We start from the raw sequence: 20,976 nt of genomic DNA on the forward strand, positions 1-20,976 counted from the left end.
ATGGAAATTCCAGAAGACCCAAGCTACCAACCAAGACCGCGTCTTTACCAATTTCAACTTATGCTGATGGTACAAATCGCCCATGGCCTGACATTTTAAAATGGAAATGAAAATATAGCCGATTTGGTAAAATCTGTGGTCAGGAAGTTAAGTCATTGGGTATCAAGTAGTTACTTATAAACACTTCAAAGTCTACGGGACCATTTCCTCTTGAAACCTATGGAGCTCAGATGTCTCACTGGCAGTATTAATTTCTTCCTGCAATTCCTTTCTGCGGAGGAGAATGAAAATTGCAACCTTCACAAGGAGCAGGGAGAAAGCCCTGAAGCTGGGCTTCCTGAACCATAACCCACATGTTCACAGTTTCCTTTTTATCCTTAGAATTCACTTGGCTTCCATCAACAGATCAGTGATTGATATCCTACCACAGTGAGGAGGATGGTCTATGTGATGGTTTGTATATTTGTGGCCCAGGGAGTGGCACGATCAGAAGGTGTGGCCTTGGGCTGGAGAGATGACTCAGTGGGTAAGAGCACTGACTGCTCTCCCAGAGGTCCTGAGTTCAATTCCCAGCAACTACATGGTGGCTCACAGCCATCTGTAATAGAATCCAATGCCCTCTTCTGGTGTGTCTGAAGAGTGTACTTACATAAAACAAACCTTTAAAAAAAAAAAAAGGTGTGGCCTTGTTGGAGTAGGTGTGTCACTGTGGGTGTGGACTGTAAGAAAGACCCTCATCCTAGCTGCCTGGAAGTCAGTATTCTACGCTAGCAGCCTTTAGATGAAGATGTAGAACTCTCAGCTCCTCCTGCACCATGCCTGCCTGGATGCTACCATGTTCCTTGCCTTGATGATACTGGACTGAACCTCTGAGCCTGTAAGCCAGCTCCAATGAAATGTTGTCCTTTAAAAAAAGAAAGGAAGGAAGGAAGGAAGGAAGGAAGGAAGGAAGAAAGAAAGAGAATGAATGAATGAATTCAGGCTGGAGAGATGGCTCAGCGGTTAAGAGTACTGACTGCTATTCCAGAGGTCCTGAGTTCAATTCCCAGCAACCACATGGTGGCTCACAGCCATCTGTAATGAGATCCGGTGCCCTCTTCTGGTGTGTCTGAAGACAGCGGCAGTGTACTTATATAGAATAAATAAATAAGTTTTTTTTTTTTTTTAAGAAAGAAAGAATTCACTTGGAAAAAAAAAAAAAAAAGGAAGGCTCATGATTGTGATGTCCTGAAGCATTCAAGTTTCAGAATCCTCATCAGGTAGCAAAAGAACAGGTGCCCGGACCCTAAATGTGTAAGGTATGGATGCAAACACCGCAGCAGTAAGCTCTCATGCATTTTGTGTGTGAGCTAAATTCTCAAGCTCGGATGTTCTTTCTGCCAGACACTGACATGAATTAATCTGCCTTGGTATCATTAGTCCCTACAGGACTAGACCCTCTAACAACTTAGGAGCGGCCCTCTCAGCCAGGCCTGCAGGTGTGTATTTCTTTGAGTGTTCAAAGCAGTGAGGACTGTTCCCCACCCATCTAGGAGGTGACGCAAGAGACAACTTTCAGACTGCTCTGCTTGGCAGACACTCTAATTTTAAACTCAGTAGAAGTTCGTGTGATCTATTAAAGGGGTTCAGTGGTCTTCCGTGTATTAACAGTTTGGGAAAATATATGGGCTACGTATATTAATACAGTGAGAATAAATATCAAACAGAATTGCTTACTGCCTCTTCTGATGTTCAGATAAAGACTAGACTTTGACTGGAGGGAGGAAAAGTCTAATGATCGATGGATCTAAATTCACATCCGATCATTTTTAACTACCTAAGTTTTCTATTTTTTATAGCCTGTCCAGTTAGCTTTAACAATCAAGTTGAAACAGCCTAGAGTCTCCTGAGAAGGAACTCTCATTTGAAGGAATGCCCAGATCAGATTGTACTGTGAACCTGACTTCCGGAGACTCTCTTGATTATTATGGGTGTGGGAGGGTCCAGCCCACGTTAGATGGTGACCTTCCTTGGGCAGGTGGTCCTGTATCAGAAAGCAAGCTAAGCTTTCTAAGTACAAGCCTGCAATTGGGCCAGCAAACAGAACTCCCCCGTGGCTCTGCTTCTAGTTCCTGCTTGAGCTGGCTACGATACACAAACTGGAGTTATCGGAAAAGAGGGATCCTCAATTGAGAAAATGTCCATAGGTTCCAGCTGTTAGGCATTTTTCTTAATTAGTGATTTTAGAGGGGAGGTTCCAGCCCACTGTGGGTGGTGCCATCCCTAGGCTGCTGGTCCTGGGTTCCATGAAAAAGCCGGCTGAGCAAGCCAGGGGAAGCAAGACAGTGAACAGCACCACTCCACGGCCTCTGCATCAGCTCCTGCCTGCAGATTCCTGCTTTGCTTGAGTTCCTGTCTTGATCCTGACTTCCTTCAATAAACAGCAATATGGAAGTACAGGTCAAATAAACCCTTTCCTACATGGCTTGCTGTTTGGTTATGGTGTTCTGTTGCAGCGATTAAAAACCCCGACACGCTAGATTCTCACTTCCACTCACTCCCCTTGGTGATGGACCATGACCTATATGATGAGTCAAATGGATCCTTTCCTCCCGTAGGTTGAATTTGGTCAAAGAGTTTTGACACAGAACAGAAAAGAAACTAGAACACACGTTGCCCAACTGAATAGTGTGTAGAAGAACTGAACTATGTAACCGCCACACAGGCTCAGGAGCATAGACCCAAACTTGCTATCATGTAACTTAATTTTGCCTCCCCCCAGTAGTCTCATTCAGTTACAGTAAAGCTATAGAAGCTGGAAAAAATAAAAAGAAATAAAAGAAATAAAAAAGAAGAAAAAGAAAAAAGAAAAAGAAAAAACCCTATAAACTAAAGCCTATGAGGAATAAAAAGCAGAACTGCTAATAATATTGTATCGTAAAATTTCAGTGGGGCACGATCAAGAGCAAAGAGCCACTTGCATTACATTGTAATCTTTTGCTAAATGACAGTGTCAACCCTACAAGACACAGATCCAAAATGGCACAGGCCACAGGAGGGCAGGAACGAGGCAGTTTCTAGACACTTTGACAGGTCGTTGTGTGGACCAGCAACAGTATCAGTGAGGAAGATTCACTGGGAAACCATGGGATATTGCATCAGGACAAGAAGCAGCGTTGACAGACTTCTCATTATATAAGGCAATTTTGCAAGTTATGCATGCAGAGTTTTGCGGATTCTGGCAAAGAAAGCTTGCACCATATAGAACTATCCATTCCCAGCATTTACTCCCATCACTTACTGTTGACCGCATGGATGTTGCTCTGAATTTCTGCCTGTGTCAGCAGCTCCTCATATGCGTCTCTCTCTTCCTCTGAAATACAGCTGTTCTGCAAAACAAAATCTTCACTGATCCCCTGAGCTTCAGTTCGATGTTTCCAAAGTAGGAAACTCAAAAGAAGAAAGGGGGTGTGATAGTTTGTATATGCTTGGTCCAGGGAGTGGCACTATCAGAAGGCGTGGCCCTGTTGGAGTAGGTGTATCACTGTGGGGTGGGCTTTAAGACCCTCACCCTTGCTGCCTGGAAGTCAGTATTCTCCTAGCAGCCTTCAGATGAAGATGTTGAACTCTCAGCTCCTCCTGCACCATGCCAGCCTGGATGCTGCCATGCTCCCCCCTTGATGATACTGGACCTGTAAGCCAGCCCCAATTAAATGCTGTCTTTTATAAGAGTTGTCTTGGTCATGGTGTCTGTTCACAGCAGTAAAACCCTAACTAAGACAGGGGGCTTGCTCCTTCTCACTTGTAATCGCCATGAGCACCCGTGGGATACCTGCTCTGCGCAGGACTCTGTGGGGAGGAACAACCAGCAAGAAGTACAAGGACCAACAGCGTGGTGGGCCTCTGTGTGAACAAAGCTAAGTCTCTAACGGGGAACAATTAGAAGGGGATCAGTCAATATGGCCACGTTTGCAGAGGCAAAACAGAGAGATACTGGGAATTTCATTTGAGTTTGTCTAACAAAATTAAAAACCGGAGAAAACAAATATGCACAGACAAGATTACAGTCTAGTTAGAGGAATACAGTCAGACTCATTTGGAAAGAAAAACTTAAACCGTGGTGACAACTGAGGCAAATCGGGAGGAGGAGCAGAGTAGAGAGAAGCAATGGGCTGTTGGCAGGTGGGTCACAGAGCTTAGGTGCATGTCATGGTTAGACAAAAGATGGTGTGTTGCAGAGGCCAAGCTAAGCACTTGTACTTAATTCCATTTGTTTTATTTTCTTGTATTTCATCTCATTTGAGACAGGGTCTCACTCTGTGGCCCTATCTGGTCTGGAACTCAATTTCTATACCAGGCTGGTTTTGACTTCATAGAGATCAGCCTGTCTCTGTCTTCTAAGTTCAGGAATTAAAGGTATGCACCGACCCTGTGCTTAATTTAAGGAGGAAGAAGAGAATCAGGACAGGTTTTTAGTGAGGTGCTATCAGATCTGAATTAAACATGAATTCTTCCACCTCACATTCGGAGGATGATAGGAAACCAGAGAGACACAGGTGGAAGAAGGAGTTATGAGAGTCCTGTGGAAACCCTGGAGGCCAGCCTGTGAGACTGAGAGACAATGGATTCGAGATGGGAGGAGGAGGCCACAGAATCCGGCTAGGAGCAGGATTCAGGGGACGTTCTAGACAAGGTGGTACTCCCCTCAACCACAGAACAGTGTGACGAGGGCCAGTGGGAATTATGATCCTTCTGCTGTGGTTGGTCTAAGGTCTTAGGGATGTAGAATGCAAATTCGGCAGGGGTGGACAGGATGACATGGGAGGGGCTTGCTTAGAGCTAGCTATTAGCTCATTTCTTCAGCAAGTGGGTGGCTCGATGGAGGGAGAATAGAAAAGATCAACGTGAGACTTGGAGAATTCCAAAAGAAAGAGGAAGAAAGAAGAGACTCCAAGAGGTCAATGCTGAGAATTGTTACAGCCAAGACTTCTACCAGGCCAGGAGCAGAGCCTCTCGGGGTAGGTGGGCCACTGACAGGCCAAAAGCTACCAGGCAAGGAAAAGTCATCAAAGACGTAATGGAGCTCAGAGCTCAATGAGAGAAGAGCTGGTGTGGAGTACAAGTTTCAGTGTGGATGAAGTTGGCAACCAAGATGATCCAAGAAGTAGGTGGGTTTAGAGTTAGGATCAGCAGTGGGCTTTCTCTGACGCTTTCAGATAAGATGGCTTCAATGTTGGGAAAATGTGGAGAGGCATCAAACAACTTCTTTTCTGAGCATTTCCTTGTTAAACCATTGATGTCTGCTCACTGATACAAAATTTTCATAGTTGGCACTGAGCCTGAAGATGATATCAAAGAAGGATGGCCTGCAGCTGCTGTCTCTAAGTTTATAACATGATATTCAGTCCTGCAGTGTCCATCATGAAAGGATATATTATTCTTATGTTACTTAATTTAAGGTTTTCTAGCTCTTTGATTCCACCCAAATCAAGAAAGGCCACAGCCAGTTGATTCATAAGTCACCACGGTCAACGTGAGTAACAGCTTTCCACATTAGAATCTCATAGCCATATCATTCGGACAGGGATCACCCGGCCTCCAGCTAAGTACCTTCAGTTTTGCGGTTTCCTCTTTTTTCTTTTTGGCTTCCCACAGTTCTTTCTGGTACTCCTGGGAGAGGCTGTCATCCACACAAGTTAACACCGCATTGGGGTTTCTTAGTGTTATAATGGTCTGCTTGGCCACTCCCTTCTCGATAGCCTCATTAATGGCTATGACTGCAGCATGCACTAGAAGGTAAAGAGAGAGACTTCTCTTCAATCATCTTTGACAGCATCGACAGCCCAGGAACTCGTTCTTCAGCTTCCAAGGAGGTAAAAGGGAGCACAGGTGTGGGGACACAGCTCAGTTGGAAAGGCTCGCATTATGTAAGGAGCCGGGTGTGGGGCATGTGCTTGCAATCCCAACACTGGGGAGGCAGACACAGGTGAGTCCCCAGAGTTAGCTGGCTGAGCTAGCCTAGCCTAATTATCTAGCCTCAGGTCCCAGTGAAAGACCTTATCTCTGGGGTTGGGGATTTAGCTCAGTGGTAGAGTGCTTGCCTAGGAAGCGCAAGGCCCTGGGTTTGGTCCCCAGCTCCGAAAAAAAAGAACCAAAAAAAAAAAAAAAAAAAAAAAAAAAAAGAAAGACCTTATCTCCAGTAACAATGTGGACAGCTCCATAGGAACAATTGGCTTATATATACAACACACTCATGTGTATGTGTATGCACATCTGTACACACAGCACAGCAAAGGAGAGACCTCGGACAAATCGTGGAACACCTGCCGATGTCCCTGCAAGCTTGCCTGTCCTCAGTCTTCGTCCCAGCATCTGTGAATAACCCCTATATATTTGTTCATGCCTTGAGATGGACCGGGTGTTGGGCCATTCACTAGGGCACAGAGTCAGCCCTTGCTTCCTGAACAGAGCAACATAGACCAACGGAACAAAGTGGGTTCTAAACCGTATCTATAATGTAGCTTGCAACATTGAAAGAGTCGCAGCAGAATATATCCCGGCACGGCAGGTAGAGAAATGTTTTGCGGAGCGAAAATTACTCCTGAAATCTCTACGTTCGCATTGCATATATTCAAGTTCAAAGTCCAAAGTCAAACAAATAACCTTGAATGACACTAGAACAAAAATGTCACTGTTCTTCGTGTTCCTGTGCTCCTGCCAATGTGGTGAGCATGCTGACACTTGCTGGACTTTCTGAAAGAAACATTGGCAGTCACCAGCCTCATAAAGGGACACCGTAGAAGAAGGGCAAGGATCCTCTGCCCAGGGAAAGTGGCATCAGATGGAAAGCAGCCCCTCGGCTGTGTGGGCAAACCAAGCCTGTTCTGCTCCAACAGGTTAACCCTGTGCTGAGGCTGGGGCGAGTAGGCCCCCCTGCGGATCTTAGCAGACGGATGCTGCCTGTTAGAGATGTGGGTGTTTTGAACTTGGAAGTGGTAAGAAGAGAAAGGACCAAGTGATCCAGTTCTAGGCAGATTTTGTGATGAAGACAGTAAAACCATGAAGTTATTCATATTCACTTCATTTGGTTACAGTTGGTGTTGGGGGTGGTGAGTAAGCCAGAATCATCATCATCATCATCATCACCACCACCACCACCACCATCATCACCATCATCACCACCACCACCACCAACAACAATAACAACCACCACTACTAACAACAACAAAACTCAAAAGAAGCAAAACCATTAGGGTTTTAAAACTATCTTCTAAGTATCCTGCTTTATGTCATTAGAATCAGCAAATGCATATGGATCAGTTGCAGGCCCAGGCCAAGCATGGGTGTGAGGCCGGCTTACGTGCAGCTTCGTCCACGGACAGCTCGCTGGCCAGAATGCCGCCGATTTTGCTGAAAGCTGGCATCTGTATCCCGTACTTCTCCAGTTCTTTCCTCATATTACTGATTTCCTCCTCTGAAAGGGTGACAGAAAACAAAAATCAAAGGAAGCCCCCAGGGGTGAAGGCAGGAGGGAGATCCTCTTCCTCAGGAAGGTGGGCCCATTTCTAAACAACTTGCTTGCATTTTTTCCATGCCATAAACCTGGAAGAAGGGATCCAGGTAGGCCCCAGGCAAATCACCGATCTCTCTGACTGTGGCCGTAATGTGACCAGCTTCTTCATTCTCCCAATGCCCGGATGACACCACCATGATAGACTGAACCTTGTGCCATGAGCTAAAACCCTTTCTCCTGAGTTACTCTCATCAGGGTATTTTCTCATCCCCGCCACCTCCTGGAAGGAAACCAAGATGGCGGGTTTTCCCTCATTGGTATAGAGCAGTGGTTCTCTGTGGGTCGGTTGCAACCCAGTTGGAGGCCAAATGATCCTTTCACAGGGGTTGCATATCAGATATCCTGGCTATCAGATATTTACATTAAGACTCATAACAGTAGTGAAATTACAGCTAAGAAGTAGCAATGAAAATAATTATGTGGTTGGGGGTCAGCACAGCATGAGGAACTATAATAATAGGTTCTAGCATTAGGACCTAGGTTGAGAACCGCTGGTCTAGAGGAAGGAGGGAACAAGTAAAATCAAAGGGAAGGAGGCATCTGCCTGCTTTCTTATCACTGAATTGCAGAGGAGAAGACAGAGAGGAAAAAAGAAGTACCTGTGAAATCCACTTTTCCCAGCAAATCCTGGATCTGGGGTGCAATCCCCAGTTTAAACAGATACAAACTGAAAGACAAAATGTAAAGCCATCAGAGCCTTTAGTATGTAAGTCCTACAGTGTACATAGGAGTAAAGAATGTTTTCAATTGAGAAGGGTCCAAGAGAGCTCTCATAGCCTAGAGTGCCTCACAGGGTTCCACAGTCCAGCTGGATACCACCAGAGCTAACTCTAGGCAACAACCCAAATAGTGGTGTTCTGCAGCACAGGGATCTTTCCACCACTCATGTGGAAGAAGAGTAAGACCACAGCTAGTGGGCTGGAGAGATGGCTCAGTGGATAAGAGCACCGGCTGTTCTTCTAGAGGATCTAGGTTCAATTCCCTGCACCCACTGGGCAGCTTACAATCATCTGTAACTGTAGTCCAAGGGATATGATGACCTTCTGGCCTCCAGAGGCACTGCATACATATGGCCCACAGAGGTATGGAGACAAAACACTCACACGCATACAATTAAAATAAAGGCCAACATAAAGATAATAAAAAGAGAGCTAATATGAAACAACAGGCAATAGATATAGTTTTTACAGATATTCCTTAACAGATTCTCATTTGTCTCAAAGAACAGTTTAACTGGAGTTTTTGATAGTCACCTAAACCTATGTTTCATATTTCTGAACCAATAGACCAATAAAATGATCATGGGTGGTGTGACATTAAAAAATCAGTTATGGTGTGCACATATTGCTAAGTATAAGACACAGACCTCACTGTAAGGTAAATCACTTAGGTAATTTATGATGGCGCACACTAATCTACCCATAACCTGACAAAAGGTGCAGAACCTGGCATGCAAATTCTATCAACGAGATTTGAGTATGTGCTGCCTCTAATCAATTCTATGTGCTCTGTTGCACGTTCTACCGACCTTTCCAACCCTGAGGTTAATTCCGAGCATCATTCAAAAGAAAGCCTGTTTTCACTTTATCGTTCATCTGGTAGGTTTAAAATCCATGAAACTTTAATTAGAAGTAAAAGAATTACATAAGAATATACATGGGAAATGATCTGAGGGTGGTTTTGATGATTTGAACATTTTAATATGAATACTCCCAATGTTGTGTTAGATGGATCTCGGCAGTTTATAAAATCCAATAACTTTCAAATAAAGTAATTCAGATAAAGCTTTCTCAAAGGTAATAAAAGTTCTCAAATACACAATTAGTCAACATAAGCAGCTTGCATGGAAATGGATTTCTTTGATTATAATTTCCACAACATAAGAATCTATATCAATATATGGCAGCAGCTAAAAATGAAAGATCGATGGTTAAAATATTGCAAAGAAAATCCCTATCCACCCAGGTGGGTGCAGTCAGGTAACCTACAGAACCAGCTGAACAAGGACTAAGAACAGGAGGTATGAGACTACCTGAGACCACAGAGCATAACCACGCCATGGAAAAAGAGGAGAGAGGGGGTGGGGGGAGGATGGGAGGAAGAAAGGAAAGGAATAAGGAGAGAGGGAAGGAAGGAAGCAGTTAAGGGAATTACCATTCAGAGCTAAAAATTAAATTTTTTCATAAAATTCTGTTTGATGTAGTTTTTCTATTTTCTATACTATAAACTTACATATTTTTCTAGACTATGGACATTCCTTAACTTAAGCAATTCTAAGCATTTAGATGGTAACTAATTATGTATATATATATATATATATATATATATGTAGTTACACACACACACACACACACACACACACACACACACACACATCTTTCTGTAGATAGGTGTTAAATAAATCCCTCTAATAAAATTCCAAGCCAGAAAAGGTAAACATAGAACAAAATCTTTCAATATATTTTGCCAAACTAAGACTTAAAAAGTCATTGCAGGGCTGGATGTGGTGCACAGCAGTAATTCTCCAGCATTCAGAGATGGAAGCAGTTGGATCTCAAGATTGAGGCTACCCTGGCCTACAAGTGCCAGGCCAGTTTGGGATACATGAGGGAGACCATGTCTCAAAAAAAAAATCAAGGATGGAAAAGATTGCATTCACTTGTCCTCTTTGATTAAAAGGTTTTTAAAAAAATCATTCTCTGGCTGAGAATGTGGTTTAGCTGTGAAGACCTTGCCTAGTAAGTATAAAACCCTGTGTTTAATCCCCAGCCCTAAACAAACAAACAAATCAACTCCTAAAGCCCCCCAAATAAAAATCTTTTCATTTTTGCAGAACTTAAACTTGGTTTGATTTTCTAGCTGTGTTCACTGGGAGCCAAAATCTACTATGAACCGTGTTACGAAGCATCACTCACTGTTTGGGACTGTGGTTCTCAACTTTTGGGTTGAGACCCCTTGGGGTTGAACCTTCTTAGAGGTCACATATCAGATATTCTGTGTGATCGCTATTCCTGGTTGTCAACTTGATTACATCTGGAATGAACTACAATCCAGAATTGGAGGGCATACCTGTGATCCAGATCTTGAGGCTGGGAGATACAAGTTTCTGACCTGGATCTTGACATGAAGATCTTGAGGCACGTGGCCATGAAAAGTTTGGATCCAGGCAAGGAATTATTGGCCTTTAATTCAAGAGACTGAGGCAAGCAGATCTCTGAGTTCAAGGTCAGCCTGGGGCAAAGCAAGTCCCAGATCCAGGCATGGTGCTTTACACCTTTAATTAGAGCCACACCTTCTGCTGAAGGCCTACATAAGGACCTTGGAAGAAGGAAGATTCACTCTTCTTGGTCTGCTTCCATTCACTTGCCAGCACAACTGTTGGAACCCACTTCTACAGAAGACCAGCTTAAACACCCAGCCTCGTGGGACTGAACAACTACTAGATTCTTGGACTTCACATTCACAGCTGCCCATTGTTGGGTTAGTTGGACTACAGACTGTACATCATCACAACAAATTCCCTTATATAGAGAGACATTCCATAAGTTCTGTGACTCTAGAAAACCCTAAGACATCCTGCATATTCATATTTACATTACAATTCATAACAACAACAAAATTCCATTATGAAGTAGCAATGGAAATAGTTTTATGGTTAAGGGTCACTACAACTTGAGGAACTGTATTAAAGGGTCACAGTAGGGATCTGGAGAGATGGCTCAGTGGTTAAGAGCATCGACTGCTCTTCCAAAGGGCCTGAGTTCAATTCCCAGCAACCACATGGTGGCTCACAACCATCTGTAGTGGGATCCTATGCCCTCTTCTGAAGACAGCTACAGTGTACTCACATATACAAAATAAATAAATCTTAAAAAAAAAAGGGTCGTAGAGTTCAAGGTCAATCTGGGACAAAGCAAGGAGAAAAATAAGTTGTGAAGTTGTAAGTTAACTTGAAGGAATCAGTAAATACCCATCAGGCACCAAATGTCTGCACATCGCTCAGTTTAGTGGCTTTTATAACTAGTGTGTCCCCCTGCATAGACCTGGGAACCAAGGTGCTATACCAGGTGCTGGCTGGCCCTTGGTGGGTGTGATCCCTTAGGGAGTCTCAGACTCATCAATTACTCATTCTTTACCACTCTCAGTCACCTCACAGCTGTAGGGAGAGCTGTGTATAGCGCTATACACCCTGGGTATATACCTACCTATCCAGCCAGCACCTCAGGTGCCCAGCCCTCACATCCTCCCTAGGAACTGCATCTGATATAGAGTATAGCAACTGTATGATGCTGACTATTCACCTCAGATGCACACGGCCCTCCTGTGGTGAATACCGGTTTCCTTATCTCCATATCATTTCACAGTATTATCAACAAAGACTTCCCAGGGGCTCAGTGGGTTCAAGGCCCCAGGTTCAAGCCCCAGCACTTAGGAGTAGGGGAGAAGGAGAGCATGGTGGTTCGAATAGAAAAGGCCCCATAAAGTCTTGTGTCTGACTGCGTTTTGCATAGGAAGTTGACACTGTTAGGTGGTGTGGCCTTGTTGGAGGGAGTGTCACTGGGGCAGAGCTTTGAGGTCTCATATACGTCCAAGCTATACTTAGTGTGGCACACAATGTCCTTCTGCTGCCTTTGGATCAAGATGTAGAACTCTGGGTTCCTCCAGCACTGTGTCTCCCTGCACGCCACCATGCTTCCTGCCATGACGATAATGGTTAAACTTCTGAAAGTGTAAGCCCTAATTAAATGTTTTCCTTTATAAGAGTTGCCTTGGTCATGGTCTCTTCAGAGTAATGAAACCCTAATTAAGAAACAGAGGAGAAGAAGGGTGGGAAGATGTAAGGGAATAGGAGGGAAGAAGAGGGAGGGGAGGAGGAGACAGGAAGAAGACACTCCCAATGAGAGGTAATGTCATGTTAAGTCTGCCTTTCTGTTTGTCAGTGGTGAGGATAAATCAGCTTTTACAGAGGCACTGGTCATTTACAGTTTTTCTAGTAAATACTTATTAGCGAATATTTTTATTTTAAGAATTCTGGGGAAAGAATTATTGACCTTTCTCTCATTTCCTCCTTTTTCCTTCAAAGCCATACCAAAGGACAAACAACAAGTGGCAGGTAACTTTTATTATATGGTAATTTTTAATTTAGTGCCAAATTCTGATCTTCATCTTACAAGGAAGAGAACATTCAACTTTTGCTGTGAAGAGTCATGCGTCGGTAATTCAAATCCAGAAAGGCGAGATACATGCCTTACCTTAAAGTCTACATCTTGAGATCCTCTTTGATCAAGGATCAAAACCCATTTGCAGCCATCGAAAACTGTGCCAGGAAAGGTCATGCTAAACAAGGTCACAGGAGGAGACCATGCCCAGGGCCTTGCGCTCCCTAGGCAAGCGCTCTACCACTGAGCTAAATCCCCAACCCCGGAAGCATTTCTTAATTCACTGTTACCTGGGGAAAGGATGCAGTTCTGAAAGGGAACCCGTGGGCTGTGAGGCACCTAGAGGAGAGTGTTTGCCTGGCACATACCAGACCCTGGATGCCATCCCAGCATTGCAAAAAGGAAGGTTAACAACAGAAAAGGGAACTCCTACAGCACAGTGCAGCTGAAACGCCAGCCTCTCACGTCTCCCTGGGGACCGCAAGACTAGGCACACCTGAAAGATCTGTCACAGCTTCAAAGATAGGTAAGCAGCGCCTAAGAAATGGGAAAACAGTAAAAAACGCATCTTGGTTGTCTCGTCAATTTCATTCAGAGGTGGTTTCCTCCACCTCCCTCTACCAATTCGCTACACCTCCTAAGAACACTGAGAGGAAGCCAGTGAGGAAAAACCAAGAAGATATGGCAGCCAAGCATAAATAAAAGACACAACAGAATGTTGAGCAATGTGACATTTTATGTCTCTCCCAGGTATAGCGCATGCTGTCTCTTTAAGGCATAGTACCACGTGAAAACTCTACTAGTTTAACTTAATCTTAAAGCTACATTCTCATACCAAAACCTGAGCTAATTAGTTGCCCTTACCCTTAATCTAGGTCCACCTCCATTTCTCTGTGTGTGTAACACTAAGATGGTCTAGACTTCGATTCTGTGCCTTTAGTTTTGCATTTTGCCTTAAAATGTTAGGTAACAAGTTTTACTAATTTCTTTCTGACACAAAAACTTTCCTTTCTTAATTTTCTCCTTGGTTTTGCTATGTTAGGTGCCGGAGAAACCGTTTCTGGAATCTCGTAAATTCAGTGAGTCTTTGGTGGCTCCTACAGTCTTCTGTTTTATTGATGCTGGTACACTCTCAACTCAAGCCTAATATTTTCCTCACAGGGTCATTTTCCCTTAAATATCTGGTATCTTGATTTGGGCTTTTGTCAGTATTCGGGCCTTGTGGTTAATCCACTATGGACCGTGGCATCGGGGACTCTGTGGGGAGCAAGGGAACCAACAAAAAGGTCTGTGTTAGCATCTACTCTGGCTGACATCTGTCTCCCTTGGTGACAGCTGCTGTTGTGAGACAGACCTAGGGTCATCTACATGGCCCAGTTTGGTCTTCAATTCCGTCTCCCAGGTGCTTGGATTACAGGTGTGGATACCCATGTTTGGATCCCCCTGTCCCTCTCCGAGCCTTTAGCTGCCTGTAGCACTGAGATGCTCTCCGGCCATCAGAACCATCATTTGCCCATCTTAGAACAGAGCCCGAGGCCCAGCCTGTCCAAGCTGATCACTCCATGCTCTGAACCTCTACATTGCTCTACCTGCCTGGAACGAAGGCTGTGATGGCCTCCAGCCAGGCCATGTCCCCTGTAGTTGCTGGTTGTAGCCTCCTCCTAGCTTGTTTCTCAATCCTGTCTTATCCATTTGCTTTTGGGGGAGGAGCTGTTTACATCTTTTAAATATAATGTAATGTCACCACTGGGTGACATCTCTGATTTTATTTCAAAAGTATTTTAATTACGGTCTTGTGCAGGTCACGTGCAGGGAACTCCAGCTGCTGTGAATTCACCAGTGTGACAGGCATGCCCTGCCAGAAAACTGCATTTTACAGCTCTCTGCCCATTTTTCTGGCTTTTACAGTCCATCCCTTTGTCCTCAATGTTCCCTGAGCATCATAGCATCATATCATCAAGGTGGTATTGAATAGGAGGGGATCTCTTCTCTTTTTCTTCTCTCCTCTCTCCTGTCTCTCTCTCTGTCTCTCTATCTCTCTCTGTCTCTCTGTCTCTCTCTGTCTGTCTCTCTCTCTCTCTCTGTCTGTCTCTCTCTCTCTCTCTCTCTCTCATTTTTTGGATATAGCCACCAATAGACTTTTGATGTTATAGTGGAAAGATCCACAACCATGCACATAGGCAGCACTAACTGGACTTAGTGGGATATATATATACTATATATATAGTCATATGTTATACATACTAATATATGCTATATATCATATGCTAATATATACAATTATATACTATATTCTAATGTAAATACACAATTATATATACTTATATATACACACTATATACATAGTATATAATATATAATATATAATATTATATAATTATATATTATATTAATATATTATATATTATATATATAAAATCTGCCTCCACATTCTCCTTAACATGTCCCCCTGCCACAACAAAACAGTGACACAAGGACACAAAGTTGGGGGCACTTTAGGGAGACTATGGAGGCAGTTGGGGGTAATATGGGTGACAGATATGATTATATTTAATAGTATACGTGTAGGAATTTCTGAAGAGTAAAGTTAACATTTTAAATGACTATCTCATCAATTCTGTCAGATGTGAGAAACACTCAGAGAGCTGTTCTAAAAGACCCAGATGCTGCTACTTTTGTATCTTGTTCATTAACTCATCTAATTGCTACTTTCCTGAACCGTGTCTCCTGTGTACTATGCTCTTCTTAAAGCTGGTTTGGATGTCACAGACACAGCTTTAATTCTGTACAGTAGCACAGACATTGGCTGTCCCACCTGTCCAGCAGGCATGGATTGCAGGACCTCATGGGTAGAGGCTGACCGACGGCTCCGAGCCAGTCCTTGTCTCAAACATAGCTTTGTTGACAACCCAAAGGGCAAGCTTTGTGCTAAAGGAGTGTGGTGATTTTCCACATTCGTAATAAAGAAAGTAGGAGGAATCTCCACTGTGCCTCCACTGTGCAGGGGAAAAGTGACAAATTTCAGTGAACGGACATCCTGATTAACTAGGACTCACCACAAGGTGGTGCTGAGAAATTAGCTTGCAGAGCGGGGAAGTCTGCTTTTAAAGGGAAACCCCAGATTTTCCTAAACTGGTATGGGGGAATATCAATTTAGGAAACTCGCATATGGCCTCTCAAACATCATATCCAGAGAATTAGGAATATTGTATTTATTTTCAACTTTCCACATTTATCATCAAACTATTTCACATTAGTTTTTAAAAAGATCGCTTCTTCCGAGGTGGAGTCCTCTACCCAATCTCTGAGTGACAGGTCTTCCAAGCAGACTAATACAAAGGGGAAACACCTATCTGGAAGCTATGTTTATCCATCACTCTCGTGCTGAAAAGAATCATCCATCGAAAAGCCTCTTTCCCAGGCATCTTAAGTCCAGTGAGGCCATCTCCTACCTGACATTCACAGGCAACTGAGACGTAATATTGAAAAACCGAGTCCACTGAATAAGTGCTATTTGTACCTGGCTCTCCATATTGGATTTGCTATGTGCTGTTTACTGACTAACATGTAACATGGCGCCAGGAGTATTTCGGGGGAAGCTGTGGCATTAACGTTACCAGCACTGCCCAATATCTAAGCAAGCACTCTGGGTAGAGTTGGAAGTCTCTTCTCCCATGAAAAGGTAAACCACACATGTGTTGCTGATGTAGACCTGCACAGAGGGGCCGCCGCCTGGAGCTAACTCTCACTAGCCCATACACTAGTTATATAAATAATAGCAGAAGGCTGGGAAGTGAAAATGGAAGTTACAAAATACTATTAGTTTTACATTTATTATTACTTTTACTAAGTTCATTAAAGACTCGGTGGGGATGAAACACCAACTTAAAAGGCGGGATGGGCATACCGTGCAGAAACGTGGGGAGACTCTGTATGGCAAACAGCTCATTTTGGCTGTACCAAGTGCTATGGGCATTTGTAAATCAAAGCCTCGTGGCAAGGGATGGCTCTGTGGCCCCGAGCAAGTCACAGAGAAGAGCTTTCAGTGTAGTGAATGGCCAGGCTGAAACAACTTCCCAGGGTTCCTCCAGTTTTCGAGTTCCAGCATTTTTTCCTTTAAATATTTCAAATACAACAGCTCAGAAGCCTACGCTGAAGTAAGTGCAAGTCTGACCCCATTTTATAAAATTTTGGCTCAAAGCAAAGGAACCCAGAGGTAGTCCCTCCACATGCAAATTAGCTCAGGTAAACTTCCTGAAAAGTTAAAAAGACAACTGTCAGGGACTTTAAGCTTCAACTAATGGAAAACCACAGAACCTAAGTAGGCTTCAGGAAATGGTTCACAAGCTCAAAAGCTTTCTGTATGACTGCCATAGCCACGTAGTAATTCAGACAGGTGGGGCGAGAGATGGTGTTCAGACCAAGGAGTTCGAAAGCTGGAAAGGACCTTAATCTCTAATACTGCCACCTCCATGGGTCCCTCCCAAGTCTGGAGGGAGGCTTTAAGGCCTCCAGAGAGCTCATTTGTAAATTCAAGTATACACTGCAAGAATTGCAATCAACCTGGTATTTTAGAGGAAAATCCAGTAAATCTGTTTCTTAGGGAGAGAGAGACCTGTAAGAGAAGGAAATGTTAAATCAATGAAGATTATACGTTCATGCCTAGGCAACACATCTAACACCTCCATTGGCAGGTCCAAGTAGCCATCAAACTGTGTGAAGAGCCAGGGAAAGGGGCCCTCTACAAAGTAGTCAGGAGATTTAGGACAACTGGTCAACCAGAAGTGGGCCTGCCACCGCCTTTCTCACAAATACAAACCCTACAGCTCTACTCCAGCCATGCTGCAGCTGTGGTGGCCAAGATAACACCTCGCTCCTCACGAGAGCAAACTGCATGCATTAAATAGTGGATGCCTGGTATGCACTGGTACTACATTTGAAAACCAGAGAGCCAAACACAGCTACAGAAGCTTCAGCATTGTAGTAATGCTTATCCTCAGGGGAGACCCACAGAGGCAAGGAACCAGATCTGAGGAGGCAATTCAGCAACGGCATGAAGAACACTCAGTTACCCCTCCCTTGTTTCCACTGTTGCAGAATTGTGACGGTCCACTAAATGGCACAGAAAGGAAAGTTGCATCCAGCACCCTTATGATGCTAAAACTAGAAAAATCAACAGTCCTGTGCGACTCTGAAGGGATTTCTTGAACAGGAGTTGATTCTATATCTTAAAGTAGTAATCAGGAGAGCAGGACAAGGACATCTGGTTGAGTCCACAATACAAAGATTTTTCAAAGAAGCCAAGGGCGGTGCTACAGAGACAAGGGGGCTTCCATGACTCTCATGCATGACCTCAAACTCTCTATTCTATGCAGAAGGTATTAGGTAGGCAGGGTGATCCACAAATGTGATCCCAGTACTCAGAAAGTAAAGTGAGTTTAAGTTCAGCTTGAGAGACACGGAGAGACCATGCTATGAACAAACAGGAAAATAGTCATGTTGGTTCAGTCTTAGGCACAGAGTTCAAAATGATCAACGGAGTGTACCGCACCGTGTACAAAAGGGAAGTCGTGGGAGATAAATAGTTTATGCACAATTCTTTGCTTCACTTTTCCAGCAGGAAGTTATTAAAGCTGAGGTACTTTGTTCTTTCTCTGTTTATAGAGCATAAGTAAGTATGTGCTTTTATACTACATTTAATACAGGAAATGCTAAAGATCAGGAACTCTGAACCAGCCAAAAGCCCTCCCCAAAGTAGAGGAAGTGTCCCAAGGTAAGGACGGACCACAGAGGACAGGTTGTGACAGAAGTAGCCAGAAGGAAAGGGAATCCAAGAGCAGTGAGCACTGACCAGTCACGCAGAGAGGCCAGGAGCCAGATCTGAGGGGGCAATTCAAGTAACGGCATGAAGAACAGTCAGCTACCCCTCCCTTGTCTCCTAGGAGATGGAAACCTCTAGAAAGACCAACTATAATTTTAAGTAGAAAACGAAAAAGGCATACATACGCTTCTAATAATGTTAACAGGTCAGGTCAATACATCACTGTGACAGGACAATGTGTTGTATAACACCGGCCAAGAGAAACTTAGGGAGCGAGTCACTGTAGGGTAACAGGGAGGGGTAGACAGTAACGAAAAAAAATCTACCTGAAAGCCACAGACCTAGAAATGAAAACGGCGCTGACTTATGAATCAAGTTTAACTTGATGCCGTTGGCCAGATTCTGAGTTACTTTGAGATAGGAGCCCAAAGAGAAGAGCCATGTTCAATAAGGAACGGGTCCAACACTAGACTTTAAGGTGCGCCCTTTGATTTCTGGTGACGTTTAAAGCAAGTTGCCCCAGGTTAGGTATCACGACAGGATAGCAGCATTAGGGCAGGTCACTTTCGTGTGTGAACAATGAATGTAAGAGCAAACGAAGCTGAGTCTTTCACCACTGGTTGCAGTGGTGAGCATATGACCCTGACATCTGCTCTTAAGGGATATGAAGGAAATCGCGCTGTTTTAGCAATCGCATGATGGTTTACACCATTCCGACACACTCAATCCTATAACTGTTTAAACATTTAACAGTTGCTGGATGTCACTTGTTATGTCTTTATAAACAGAGCACCATCCGACACACACTGTTTTTCTGTGTACATAAAACGGCCTCCAGACATTTAAGAAAAAAAAGTGTAGCAGCTCAGTTAGGCTTTCAGAACGTGCTTCTTTTTGTTGCATAGGCTTTAGAACATTCCAAAAGAAGCCACAGAAGGAAAACGTGCCCCATACAGATTTTAAGTCCAAAGTCTCCAAAAGAGTACCAGTGGTTTTTGCGTGATTTTGCAACATTAACCGTTTTAGCCCTTTTAAAAACATTCTTTCTATATTTTTCAGTTTTCTTTCCCCCCACAATGAGAATATGCTCCTTTTTTTTTTAATAGGAAAAAAAAGGATAAATATTTCCTTGGAAAAAGAGGAGGCCACCCACCAAGAAGGCAAGTCCTTTTCAGTTAGGCCAAGTTGGAAACTGTCGAGCTAAGCTGGTAAAGCGGTCAAGGGTGACAGGCAGTGAGGCTGGGATTAGGTATCAGACAAAGGGTAAGGGGCAGGTGGGGGAAGAAAGCAAGAAACCCAGGTTTGTTAACTCCACATCAGACTCCTGACAAGTTTGGTCTGGGTCACAGCTAAATTTGTAGGTCTATCAGCCCATGGACTAGTCTAGAAGGAAGTTAGGGTCTGAGAAGCAAAGTTCCCTGGAGTAACCTTCCTTCTTGGCTCCTGAACTATAATCAAAACCTCTGGCCTGCCTAATTCTCTACCAGGTAAGGACAACTCTCTCTCTACTCCAGCCATGCCATAGCGGTTGCGGCCAGATAACACGAGGCTTCCAACCCTGCAGCAGGAGCAAACTGCACTCATTAAATACAGGATGCTTTAAAGCCGCTCCCCAGCTTCCTTCCAATGTGCCTTGCATCACAGAATAGCAGCCTCCTGGGAGACTGACAGCCTTCTAAAGCACCGCAGAGGAGAGCTCTGTAGATAAGCCTTGGACTCTCTTGGGATTTCTCAGTTCCTTCCTGAGAGGCAGCTGCAGGCCAGAGACTGAAGGAGAGTTGTCCACGACAGAACATGGTCATATGTGTGATAGGCATGACACAGTAAGTATCCTCTCCAGGATGTCAAAAAAGGCACAAAGACATCTGTGAAGAGTTAACTGATAAAGATTCAGAACCACGACATAGACTTCTGTACATACACACCACGATAAACGAGAGAGGTCCCGTTCTTGGATTTAGGGCTGACCAAGCCATTGTTTAAACTGTGGTACATTTGTGAACCCCTAGGCCACTCTATGTAGCTTCTTAGGAACAAAGATTCCGTCTGAAAGGATATCTCTTTGCAAGTTGGAGAATATATGGCTTAGGCATCTACTTCAGCCAATCAACTGAAGCTCACATACACTGCCCTGGGAGCCTGCTATGGATGTAGAGATCATTGGAGCAATACAGGAACATAATAAAGACTGGCTTAGCAGGTCACAAAAACAGCACTAACACATAGCATTAAGTGACTGCCCCACCCTTTGACAGGAACTCCCTGAGGACCGCTGAGCAGTGCACTCAAAACACTACCTCAGAAGAAACACACAAAGTTTTAAGAAAACCTATTGGGCCGGGTGGTGGTAACACTTGCTTTTAATCCCAGCACACAGGAGCCAGAGGCACGCAGATCTCTGTGAGTTGAAAGCCAGACTGGTCGACAGAGGTCAGCCAGGGCCA

General features: G+C 44.0%; 1 protein-coding gene across 1 annotated transcript in view; it reads right to left on the reverse strand.

Annotated features, from left to right (window-relative positions):
• Iqgap2 (IQ motif containing GTPase activating protein 2) overlaps nt 1–20,976 on the reverse strand; it is a 277,134-nt gene that overhangs the window by 110,127 nt on the left and 146,031 nt on the right. The window contains 4 exon segments of the mRNA NM_001427125.1: nt 3,281–3,368; nt 5,590–5,768; nt 7,340–7,453; nt 8,152–8,219. Of these exon segments, the coding sequence (NP_001414054.1) occupies nt 3,281–3,368; nt 5,590–5,768; nt 7,340–7,453; nt 8,152–8,219 (449 nt within the window).

This window comes from Rattus norvegicus, chromosome 2 (genome assembly GCF_021556685.1).
Source record: "Rattus norvegicus strain SHRSP/BbbUtx chromosome 2, alternate assembly SHRSP_T2T, whole genome shotgun sequence".
NCBI classification, from domain to species: domain Eukaryota; kingdom Metazoa; phylum Chordata; class Mammalia; order Rodentia; family Muridae; genus Rattus; species Rattus norvegicus.